A 12,769-nucleotide genomic window follows, 5' to 3' on the forward strand; every position below is an offset into this window, starting at 1 on the left:
CAAATTCTTTAAATCTCAAAATGCAGAATATTCTAATAAGGCTCAAATTTAGGCTGCTAAAGAAAAGTATTTTTGTTGCTTTCTGAGAGTAAATGCTGTGCAGATGAGAAGTTTATAATGATACATTTTGGATACTAACCAAAGCAATTCTGATTGGTGAAGTTACCCAGTTGCTCACTTGGTGCTAAACCAGGATTGTACTGTAATTGCACTTATGCTGTGCTCTTTTAATTTATTTTTTTATTTGGTCCACTAGAGCTTTAGAATGATCACATTGTTTTACCTAATTCATTGCACAAGATCTCTTGCTTTTAAATTTGTCACTCATCATACCTAATGCCTCTTTTTTTTTTTTGTTTGCTTGCTTTTAATTTGCAGAATTTTGTAGCTACTTTAAAATTTCTAACTGGACTACTCAATTTTTACCAGGCTTAATTGCATTTAGTACATGTGTGTCAATTGCTGGCATTGAAAAAAACCTTATAATCAGCTTTTCATTCCCACTGTTCTGTAGCACTAATTTGCAGCCAGTTATTTGTATTTACTTTCCCAGTAAATACAACTGCACTGCTTGGAGACATTCATCTGTTTTGTCTTCTGTTTTGCAATCACAAATCTTTTAAAGACAGTGCATAATGTTTGGGAATTGTAGTGTTATAGTACCACTGTTACTTTCATACTTTAATTGGAAGAAACAAATCTGAGCTTCTCAAGTTTTCTGACTCACATAACATACACGAGTTGAATTGAAAAGCTTTCATAACACTCGTTATTAACATTTGTGGCAAACACTTTATTTATAAATTTGGGTGCCATCTTGGTCTTTTTCTTGCTGTAAAGAATTAAAATAGAGTTTTTCAGCCCTAGTAGTGTTTTGTAGAGGTCATCTCTTGTACCTATGGGGCTTTGATATGCAAAAGCATGTTTGATAGCACAATTACTTACAGCATTACAATTATTTAGCAGCCGCAATGGCAAACAGTTAAATGTATAATTGAAGTGCTGCTCATTGTGTAACATTTGCTTTAAACATACATTGTATGTGTAATTCTAAATTTTAATTGATCAGCTCTCAAGTATAGGATGACATTTTAAGTATTGATCACAGTACATGAATTCATTTGTTATATACAATGCCTTTTTAATGTAAAAGTTGCAACATCAAAGCCAATAAAAGAACTGCTTCATAAGAATGGTTTGATGTTTTTCTTACCTATTATATAGCAACAACTTGAAAATGATCCTGTGTATTTAAAATATACTATCTCAATCAGGCCTGGTTCGAATATGAGTAGAAGGATGAGTTTGGAGTATACTCATATGAGAAAAATCTTATTTTCTCTGTTGAATTCTGTAATGTAATACTTTTTGAGATATAATTGCCTCTTACCTACTTAACTTTTTAATATACATGGAAGATACTTATCTTCTGAGTGAATACTGAGAGCTTGTGCATGAATAGGTTTCAATTAGATTTATTAATGCAAGTGACATAATGAAGTCTAAGGACTTCATGTGGAGTTGAAACTTCATCCAAAACAAGCCAAAGATTTGTACCAGAAATACTGGAGATATTTTTAAGAAACATGAAAGTGGCACATTCTCCTGTTGATTCCCTCAAAACCTTGAGGGGATAATTTTGTTGTCGGTTTTGTCCCTTCTTTTTCCTACTGCTTTTAATATCATGTATGGTAAAGTTGCTCAGATCTACTGGATGGAATGATGCTACAACTGAACTTAATTTTTTGAACAAAAAGGTATTGGTAGTGTCCTTCAGTGTGAGTTTATATGTAACTGTATTGTGTGTAGTTGTGTAGGGACTACTGTGCAGTGCTTTTAGGTACTCCACATTATGTAGCTTAAATATGCTAAATGTAAATATCAATACATATTAAATAATTCTGATTTATATTGCTAAATATTTACATTTTAAAGACTGTGTGGAAGACTTTTGCAGGTAGCTAGACTCTGCTTTTAGTAAAGTCTGAAGAGCTTAAAAGTAATTTTTTTTCAATTCAAGACAAGTTAATGCTAATACATTAAGTAGTATCAACTTTAAACAGTAGGTATGATTCTAAAAGAGATACATAAAATTTTCACCTTGTGAGTCTCAACCACGCAGCACTGCCTCTTTATAATGCCAAGGACTACTCCTCCAGCCTGTAGGCTCTCTGGTAGTGACACCTCTGATTCCAAAGGTGGTGTCCTGTGTGTGGCTGGTCCCATGTTCATCAGCAAATGTAAAATTGGGATTCGTAAATCTCTTAGAATACTGCTGAACATACAAAATTAAACAATACTCTGAATTCCTCACAGCACAGTTAGAGATCAATACTCTCACCCTTATGTAGCAAGAAATGCAGTTTTATTTTTTTTTCTGTTGTCACTTCAGGGGTTTGCCCTGCTGATTCTTTCAGCAGTGGAGGTTTTGCTGCAGTAGTGATGTGCATTGCTGTATGGTGAGTTTGGCAGTATGGTTGAATGCTGTTAATTGTTTTGTATCTATTACCAGTGGAAACGAGAGCAAGAATTTGATTTGCAGTTACTTGAGAGGGCAATTCGTGGAGAAGACAAGGATGAAAATGAGTGGTTAAAAGTTCAGCCAGTAGCAGTGACAGAGACAGACCTGGAGCCTCAAGACTATGATTTAGATATCAGCAGAGAGGTAACATTCACAATATTTTGCCTCCTATCTTCTGTCCCAAAACATTAACCTTTCTAAGTTTTAGGCACTGAATTATCATCTTTTCTTTGGAAGTTTGAACTAAAAGGAGTCTTTTGAGTACTGAAAATTTATGACCTGGCACCTTTGTAAGGTTTTGGTTCATACTGTTTTAGTAGAAAGAAGAAGTTGAAAAGTTAGCTCTACTCTTTTAAATATGTATCTCAGGATTTAAAGGGAAGAGTGATTAAGTCAGGGAAAGTTCTGTAAATTGGGAAAAAAAAAGATGAGAAGACAACATAATGAGTATTTAAAAAAAGAAGCAGGAAAGAAGGACAAGTTAGTTTCCCAGAGCTACCTCACTACTTTTCATGTTGACTGGCAAATGATGAGAGAGGAGAGGAAGCTCTGCTTTATTTGGGCTTGACCAGAAAATGTATTTGTCAGCTTTTGCAATGGCTTGGTCGGTGTGCTGGGCACACAAGAGGTCCTTGCTCGGCTGAGCTAAGGGAGGAAATGTCAGTTTGAGATGCGACTGAGCCATCTGCTGGGAAGGAGAGAGCACAGCAAGGGGGTACCTGGTGCTGTGCTAAACGCCATGGGAGAGGCCAAACCAGTACAGCTATTAATGGAATTAGACTGGCAAGCACCTGTACTCTCCTGAAAGCTGTAGGCAGTTTCGTTTTACAGACAGAGATGTTTGTAAATGGTTTACTCTGTGAGTTGTTACCTGTTGAACTCTATGAATGGATTTATTTTTCAGTTAATCTCTCTACAATTTTTACAGAAAATAGAGTGTTTCTGTAAACTTCAGAAACAGAAAATAACTTCTGTTCTTCTGCCTTTCCTTGTTGCACTCTGCTAATAATTTTTCATTTCCAGAAGGCCTTTGGGGCTGTGGAAATCACTTTGTACTCCCTTTAAGCCTTGAATAGGAGACATTTTTGCTCATAGGTATTTCTGTCCTGCTTCAGAGTAACTGAAATAGGTCTGAAGCTCTGAGTGTAATGCTTCTTTCCCAGTTTACCCAGGTTAAAATCATACATTTGTGTTGGAAGGGAACTTAAAGATGATCTAATTCCAGCCCCATGTCCCAGCCATGGGCAGGGACACCTTCCACTGAACCAGAGCTCCATCCAACCTGGCCTTGTTGTCCTTTTCCATTTCATGTGGCCATTCTCTTCACCTGGCAGGCACTTCTGTGTTTGAGGTGCCTCTGTGCCTCAGAAGGAAACATGCTCAGTTCTGTCTTTAAGGAAATTCATCTACTCTTGCGATGATTAATGGGTTTGTTATTCTGAAAGTGACAGGATGAGCTACAATATGGAGATGGAGATACACATTAAAAGAAAAAGTGTATATATGTCTATATCTAGACCTCCAGAGAGGAGTTAGATTCAAAAGTAGGGAAGTGTAGTGGAAAAATGAGGACTTTTCTGGAAGCATTGGCTTTGGGTTTCCTGAGAGGGAAGTCTAAAAACTTGAGGCTGTGATTTTATTATTGTTAAGCGTGCCAGTGTGTGCTCTTGGCATGAGATTCCCTGTGAATTACCCCAAAGAGCCTAACTCACTGGGGGTTGGCCAGGCCACTTTACATAATCCATTGAATTAACATGAACCAAGGTCAGTGGTGAAAGAATTTAGGATTATTTTCATTGAAAACTTTAAATTTTGAAGACTCATTGCCTCATGAGTGTTTTAACAAAATTCCAATAATAAGAAGAAAAAATTAGTTCTCCTTTACTTAATTTCTGTTTATTCACACATCCTCTATTTTTGTTTTCAAAAGCAGTCTGTTCTGTATGATAAGCATTGATTTTCAAAGTTTGCAAACTGTATTTTCATTGGGAGGAGTGAAAAGTTCCTAAAGGCTAATTTATCCTAGTAAAAAATTGTTTCTAGCTTTTGTGCAGTCATATTAAAATTTTCAGTCTACAGAATTAATTTATGCAATGTCTTGTTACAATCACACAGTGATTTCTTTTTGCCTTTTTTCCCCTTTGCTGCTCACAGAAGATTGTCCAGTCCCAAAAGAATGGCACCCTAGGGTAAAACTTTGAGTAATATTTTCCTTTCAGATGTAGGAAGTGCTGGCTGGTGTGACACAAATATCGTGACATTGATATCTCAGGGTGTCCAGTCAGTCTCAGAGTGGTTGCTCCTTTCTGCTGCAAGAGCAGTGTCCTATTTTGGGCTGTAAGCCTCAAGAAAGGTTTTCTGTTGATTCGGACTTTTTCTGTAATCCCTTTAAATATTTGTTCAATCTATCTTGTGAAGTAAAAGGAATCGGAGGGAACACTGTTGAAAGGGCATCAGCTAGATATCCAGAAGAAGCGTTAAGCGTCAGGTACCTGTACTGACTGTGAAAATCCATGCTTTATTCTTTTCACTCTGTTCTCCCATTGAGGAGGATTTATCTCAATTTCTTTTAAGTCTTTGTTATTGAAAACTCCATGCTTGCTTTCTTTCTGCAGTTGTCAAAACCTGAGAAGGTTGTAATTCCAGAGCGTTACGTTGAGCTGGAGCCAGAGGAGCCTCTTTCTACAGAAGAACTGGCAGCAAGGCAGCGTAAAGCAGAAAAGATAAAGAATATTCTTACAAAATCAAGGTTAGGTTTTAGGGTTTTTTTCCAAATCTTACACGGGGGCTCATGTTAAACATTGAGAACTAACATCATACAACAATCTTTATTTCTGTTACCTGAATGCAGCTTGTAGCTTTGAGAAAATGCACTCAGAATTTATGTGACATACTCAGAGCTGCTTTTTAAAACAAGGTAGAAAACATACTGATTAATTTTGTGTATGTTCATTTTCTTGTTTAGAGAGTCCTAAAACACTAGTAAGTCCTTACCAAACAACTCTCATCTGAGAGTGAGGAGGAAGGAAAGGCACAAAGCTGGCCAAAAGCAGCAGAAAAGTCAGCATGAGAGCAAGTTTGTTGTGGCCAGAGAGCTGGAGTTGTGAAACAACACTTTTGGCTACTTACAGCTAACATAGTCAGCTGAAACATGCCATTTCCAGAATGTGATATGTCAGGTACCTGCTCTCTCTTTGGAAGGGGTACAGGTTTTCCTTTTCCTCTGAGCACTAGCAAGGAATTTTACTAACAACTTCAAATAAATAGCACTTTTGTAGTTCTTTCATTTAAGCACATTCAGGATATTTCTTACAAAGGACTTTTAGATGTTCTTAAGGTTATGCAGAAATTGTGATTGAACGTGTGGTGACTGTCATTTTTCCTTGTGTGCTGTAGGCATTTGCGTAACAACATCAACCCTGTTTTAAAGAACCGCAATAAAACGCGGAGCTTGATAGATGAGATCTGAAAACTGCTCTCTGAATCCAAGCTCGTTCTTATCTGCATGGTGGATTCTTTATGTTTGCAAATGTTAATGTTGTTTTTCACTTTCCCCCCAGTATGCACAATCTGCAGCCTACTGTTGCCCAGGACAAACACAACTCGATTGATTTAGATTCACAGCTGCAGGAGCAGGAGCGCATCATTACCATTTCATATGCTCTGGCTTCTGAAGCCTCTCAGAGGAGCAAGGAGGTAGCAGGTAATGCTTAGTTATTTACAAAATAACAGCTATTCCTTACCAGCTTCTCAAGTTTTGTGGGGTTGTTGCTGAACTCCTGGCATGAGAGAAAGTTTTAGTCATTCATATTCAAAATAGTGAAAAGTGTGTGTTGGTAACAAATGGAGAGGGGCTAATGATTTACATTGAGTGTTTGGCCTCCAGTGGACAGGATAAAGGAGGCAAAATACTGTGATCAAGAAGTTCAGAACTTGGAAACTTGCTGTAACTAATGGTGCTAAAAAAATTAGCATTTTAGTTCTCTATAATTACATTAAATCAAATATTTCAATGTTCATTTTTTGAAAGTAAATGGATCTGTGACTTCAAAAAACAATCAAGAAAAGAGGATTTAAAATAATTTTTAAAGAGAAAAATTCCCTGGTCCGGTGATGGAGATGAGGCTAGAATCATTTGCAGCTTGGGCTGTGTGCAACAGGCTGAAAATAAGCTTGTAGAATGGGCATTGGCATGTCTGGTCACCAGGATGAGAGGTCCGAGCAAGACAGCTGTGCAGGAATTCTGCTTGATGCCTGGAAATTAATAGATCCTTTGCAATGTGTTGCTAAAAGTGATAATTTCACTCTTGATTGCTTTATGGTTGAAATAAGTAAGAAATGTCAAGAGATTTGTATCACACAGTAATCTGTGCAGCAGCGATTTCCCCAAGAGTCTGACTGGCCATTTATAACTGGCACCATTCACTGTTCCAGTGGAGAATGGAAATAATGGAAACTTCAACTATGATGGAGAAAAAATATGCACATTTCTCACCCAAAGTTGTCACTTTAAACTTATGGCTGTTGCCACAGCAGCCCTTAAGACCTTCCCATCCAAGACAGATTATTCCAGTATGGGGATGCGTGACGTGCATCTGCAGTAACAGCGTTGATGGAGTGTGGCTGCACACTCAGGGGTGCACTGCCAGCTGAACCTGAGGGGGAATGGCATTTTGAGGGGATGGAATACATTTCCAAGACAGGAATCTTGAGACTTGAGAGAGTTTCTGTGGGTAATTTAGCTGACTGGCAGGGAGAAAGTGATTCGCTGAGGAGGCCAGATGTTATAAAGCTAAACCAAACAAACAGAAAAACAGAATTGTAAAATCATGGGAGCAGTTCAGGAATAACCTTGTAGCTTGTCAGGCCATGGGTATATCAACAGGGCTTTTCCACAGGTGCTTTGGTCCCAGTTCTAGTGACCAGAACCTTTTAACAGGTACTCCAATCCTTTGGTTATGGAATGGGAATTTTTTTTTTTTTCATGAGGTATTAGCCAGGGGAGCATTTTGCCACTTGAGTTCCAGTTTCTGCTGGGAAAAGGTCACACATGTGGGCTAACATCAGCCCAGATTAACACAGCCAGTACCCAAAATCATTCCTCTATGTCAGAGCAGAGTGCCTGCCCTACTCAAAGGTCTTCTTGGGGCCACTTAAGTTACTTCTGGGTGTGCCTAAACTTGTAGCAACTCTACAGTACTGAAAGATTCTTGATTTTTTAAAATATTGTGTAGTGAATTTAGTATACATTTCATTCCCATAGGTTTTTTATTTATATATTTTAATTTTTTATGTTTAATTATCTCAGAAGTGTGTTTTGTCAATTTTTTAGATGTAACCACAAAAATCTTCTTAATTCTTTAGTTTCCTCAAAGAAGGAATTAAAATGTGTGTTGGCATTGAAATGTTCAAATGCTGCTTCAGAAAATTTGCAGTCAGTTGTGAGATAAGTTTTAGTTTCACTTTCTTTGTGTAGCATAGCAGCTGCCTCTTTTGTCTTTCAGACACTGAAAGAAACCCTGACACAGTAGCCAAAGACTAAGGTTTTTAAGGAATTCCAAACTTTTACATTTGTGCACAGCTTTTGTTGCCACTCTTTTATCTCAAAAACTCACTCTTGAAACATGTCTTGCTTTGATTTCAGTTATTTCTTACTCCTTTAAAAGCAAACTTCAGTTTTAAACTTCAGTTAAGTGCTGGTATTCTTAAAAAAAAGAATGATTTGGTGTTAATAGAAAAATCTATGAACCAGAAAAGAGTTCAGGTTTTTTAGTTATGGCTTCTTTTCTGATGAACTGAGGTGGTTGAAAAGGAAAGTATTTGACACTTTGCACAGCTGATTTTACATTCTCATTTAGTCTCATATTACAGATTCTTTCACCTGTTTTTTTTGTAGTTTGATTTTTGAAGTATGAGTTATTGTTTGCTCTTTGGTGATGAAGCAGACCACATCTGCAAATCCCAATCTAATTATGTAGATTGTTTTACAAAGATTTGTTTATGAAAAAGACTGTGAAGCTTAACTTTGCCCATTTTTCAGGAGCGAGCACTTATGTTAGGATATTATGCTAATATAAATCTTTTAAGATAAGTTGTAAATTTATCTAATCTTAGCATTTTAGAGTTTCTTCTGTTCCTAATAAGAAATCAACCTTTTGAGTGGAAATCATGCCAAGAATCTGGAAGATTTAAATCAAATACAGGAGTACTAAGAAGTCATTTCCTGTGTTGTGTGCTTTGGCCCTCCAAAACATAAAAGCAGAATTTTAGATCAAGCTTCAATTTCTGCAATTTTATGATTATTGTCTTCCAATACTATACTGTTATTCAGATTTATAAACAAGAATAGTTTTAATCATTGTATTCTTTATCCTGTATTTTCAAACTGAGATATGAAAATGTATTTACTATATCATGCACTGCATCAAGCAAAATGTTATGGGTATATGTAATTTTGTAAACATGATTTTTCTATATATTATTTTGGTTTCTGCTCACTGGCATATAACAAAGGAAATGTTGAAAACCTGCACAGTCTCAGTGAAGTCTGGAAATCAAATTAACAAATATAGGTGCTGGTCCAGAGCTTTAAAAGCGGGGCTGAGGAGAGTATGTCAGTGTTGTGTGCCTTCATAATGTTCCCGTGAAATTTCATCTTAAGATTGGTTGTCCATATTCTCATGCAAATAGGAATCTTTATTTGTTTGATTGGCGCAAGGAGTAGAAAAAAGCAGCAGGTAGAAATGTTGTTTACCTTGTGTTCCGTGTGACTACAATAGTGTAGCACCTCATTCATTGCTCATCAGGGGGTAGAAAATTAAGGTGACTCCTTTTATGATGTGAATGTTTGATTGTGCAGCCTAATTCCTGTGTGTGATCCCTTCTAGCTCAGCAGTTGACCTACCCACCCAAAGCACCCTCACCTTCTGTACCACAGCCACCTCACTCCCCCTTAAGCAATGGATTTCACTACACATTTGTTTAAACACCTTCCAAGTAAGAACTAACTGCTCTTGGCATGTGAGATCTGCCATCGTGCCTGTGCTGTGGCTTGCTAAATTTTAACTCCTTTACTAAACCAAGATTCCGTCGGAATGAAAGCATGCAGCTGCTTTTTCAGGAGCCTTTTGTCCTTGTAAATATTGCTTCTAATGAGCTAACACGTGGGCTGCTGCAGTCTCCAGTTAAGTGCTGTTGCTCTGCAGGTGAGGTGCTTCCCCAGTTGGTGTGGTGAAGGGAGGAGACATCTGTGCTCTGGGTAACAGGGGGCCAGGTTTTCAGCAGCCTTCTGTACTCTGGTGCCTGCTCAGGGCATACAAAGAGAGAATCCAAAGTGTGCCCCTGTACAAGCAGGGGCTTCCTCTGTGGGCTGGTATATCCTACACATGAGCTGGCATCAGAGTCTCAGCTGAGGTGAGCTGAAAATTTGGCCCTTTGTAACTAAATCTGCAATGTTGTCTTTGACTTTGATCATGCCTTTCATTTGATCGTGTTAACAGAAGATTGGGTTTGTCTCTGGTTAGGTTGTTTTGCCACTTCAGGTATTAAAATAATGATAATTTTGTTGTCCTTACAAAGAAGCATCTGTATTTCTGTCTCTTCTCAGTAGGATTTGCCGAGGTTTCCCTGTTTGAAATTGGAAGTAGGAAAAGGTGTAAATACTGTATGTAACTGCTGAGTGTGCCCCTAGTTAAGACACTTGCTGTGCATCCATATTTATTATGGATGCATATTATTCTTACACTTATGATTTTCTTTGGCTTAATTTTATTGCCTGAAATTGAACAAGAAAATAAAGCAGAGATGAAGTAGTAAAGAGGGTTGCTTGAGTAACTCAAATAATTGTACAGTGCCAGAGACTCGAGCAGGGAGCTGGGGCTGACCTTCAGAGGTCCCTTCCTACCCCAGCCATTCTGTGATTGCAGACTGACTTAAAAACATGTCTAGCACATGTCTATACAAATATATACTCACAGATACACAGTTACAGATGTGTATTTATATACAGTTATGTTTTCTTCAGAAAAAGAAAGTAGTTGTGATGTGCTGGGGACACAGGAGCTTGAGCATCAGTGGCATCGTGAGACAATTGTTGGCTTAACGTGTCTGTATGAATTGTTCCTTCTGTCAAACTGCAAAAAGCTTAAAAAAAAAAAAGTTCCCAGCAATTTCTTACTGCTTGGCATTTGGCATTGGCTGACTCCCTTCAGTATTTAACCACATTTTATTTTCCTTCACACCAGCCAAAGCAGTAAGTGAGCACTGACGCGAGACTGGAGGCAAATCCCGCTTTGTGACGCCGCGCGGAGGACAGAGGAGATTCTTCTCCAGGTTTCTGTGGAGATACTCCTTGGCTGGTGACCCCTTCTTCTGGAAAGACATTCAGAGAATGACAGGGGGATTTTCTATGAAAATGAAGAGAACTGCAGATCATTTTTTATTTACTTCAGTTTAGTTCACACTTTTTATACGAATAAACGGCACTTTTAATAAACTCTGTAAAATACTGACAATGCATTTTTAGAACGGTGTATTTTAGGTTTTTTTTTTTAATCAAGGGCTGAATTCATTTTAAAAGACACTTCTTGCATAGATACTAAAAGATGCTGTTACTTCCCCCTCAGGCTCAGATGCACACCATAAAGTTTTATGAGAAAAACCCTGCAAATTTGAACAAACCTAGAAGCACATTGATAGGGTATGGATAGAGCTAACACAGGTGACACGTTTGGTGAAAGGGTGTTTCAGATGGAATATTTTTGTAGAGTTAATCACCCACCCTTTTGCCCATTAAATAATCCATTGCAAAAACTGTTAGCTTGAATTTCTAAATATTAGTAACCACTGTGTAGCTGAAATTTCCCAAGAAAGCCATAACAGAAGCCAGTTTTAAATCCCTTTTTTATGATCCCAGATGATTAACGTAGTGGTATCAATCCACAGTTTGTTAGGTTGCCCTTGAATGTAGTGCTGCCCCCTCTATAACAAACAGCTAACAAAATTTTGTTTTGGAAGTTAAGATGTGAAAGAAGATGATTTTTAATTAAAATATGTGAAGTAAGCAATAAACAATTACAATGTGTCATTTGGCTAGTAAATACATATTTTTCTTCTGATATTTTTTCAATAGACATTACAATATGATGTACTGACTAGTATTTATCCTATAAACATAGCATAACTAATGGAATATGGCACCTGCTAATTTCCTGTGTATGTTCACCTGGTGCTTATCTTTGCCAAACTTTGAAATTCTGTGCTGTACTTATGCATAGGGCAAAGAGTGAGCAGGTTAAAATACGGAGAAAATAAGATTAAATGTATTGCTGCAACTATACTTTAAAAAACCCTGTGTATGCATCGAATGCAAGACATGCAAAAACGTCCCCATGTTATGTAATTAGTAGCTGAGTTCAGCTCTGGATGAGAAATAACTGAGAAATACTTCTGCAGTATTTTGTGAAACCACTAATTTGTTTATTCCCTGTATTCAAGTAGTAGCTAAAAACCCCTTGGAATTGACCTTAGTGTTTCAGACTTTAAGACAAATCATCATATATTAACACTATACTCAGAAATATTCTTAAAAGCATATATTTAGCTAATGCAATCTATTTTACCTCAATACTGCCAGTATCAACTTCAAAACCTTTTGCCAAAATAATGATTTATTTTTGCCTTTATAAAAAAGTTTTGAAAACATAAATGAATATTTTGCAAGAGAACATTAATTTAAATAAAATGTAACCGTTTGGAAAATGTATATGTACAGATTAAAATATTAACATAACTGCCTCCTATTGCCTCTGTCTTGTCTGCTCTCTTATCAGTTTCCAGATAGTTGAAAATCCAGAGTCATTTGTGCTTTTATCACATTTTGCTCTTCTTTGGTTCAAATCCCATTGAAGTTCCCCAGTTTTGCACTTATTTTACTGGGATTTGAATCAGGCTCTCTCCACACCAATTCTACCTTTTGATGATGATTATTATTAGTTGATTTTTTGTTTCATTTTCTTTTTAGAAATGTTTTCTAAGCAACTGATGAAATCTGTCTTTGTTCTTGAATAGCAAGTGGGATGTTGGCTGAGGGGAAGGTGGTGGGCACTGACAAAGCTGCAGCTCACTGGCAGTGTTGGACTTTGCAGCAATTTCCTCAAAAGACACCTAAGTGGATGGAGAGCGCTGGACATGTTGAATTCTTCTGAAAAAAAACAATTAAAAGTGTTTCTGTGGCTTAGTGTTGACTGC

The 12,769-nt window shown here is 37.3% G+C and overlaps 1 protein-coding gene across 11 annotated transcripts in view; it reads left to right on the forward strand.

Moving 5' to 3' along the window:
• Positions 1 to 12,306, forward strand: part of PLEKHA7 (pleckstrin homology domain containing A7) — a 145,467-nt gene extending 133,161 nt beyond the window's left edge. For all 11 annotated transcript variants that reach the window (XM_064714977.1, XM_064714978.1, XM_064714981.1 and 8 more), the window contains 4 exons: positions 2,513 to 2,665; positions 5,137 to 5,270; positions 6,082 to 6,224; positions 10,765 to 12,306. In XM_064714977.1, the coding sequence (XP_064571047.1) occupies positions 2,513 to 2,665; positions 5,137 to 5,270; positions 6,082 to 6,224; positions 10,765 to 10,787 (453 nt within the window). In that variant the 3' untranslated portion in view covers positions 10,788 to 12,306. The remainder of the gene's footprint in view (positions 1 to 2,512; positions 2,666 to 5,136; positions 5,271 to 6,081; positions 6,225 to 10,764) is intronic.
• Positions 12,307 to 12,769: the final 463 nt, after the last annotated feature.

This window comes from Zonotrichia leucophrys, chromosome 5, assembly GCF_028769735.1.
Source record: "Zonotrichia leucophrys gambelii isolate GWCS_2022_RI chromosome 5, RI_Zleu_2.0, whole genome shotgun sequence".
In the NCBI taxonomy this organism is placed as follows: Eukaryota; Metazoa; Chordata; class Aves; order Passeriformes; family Passerellidae; genus Zonotrichia; species Zonotrichia leucophrys.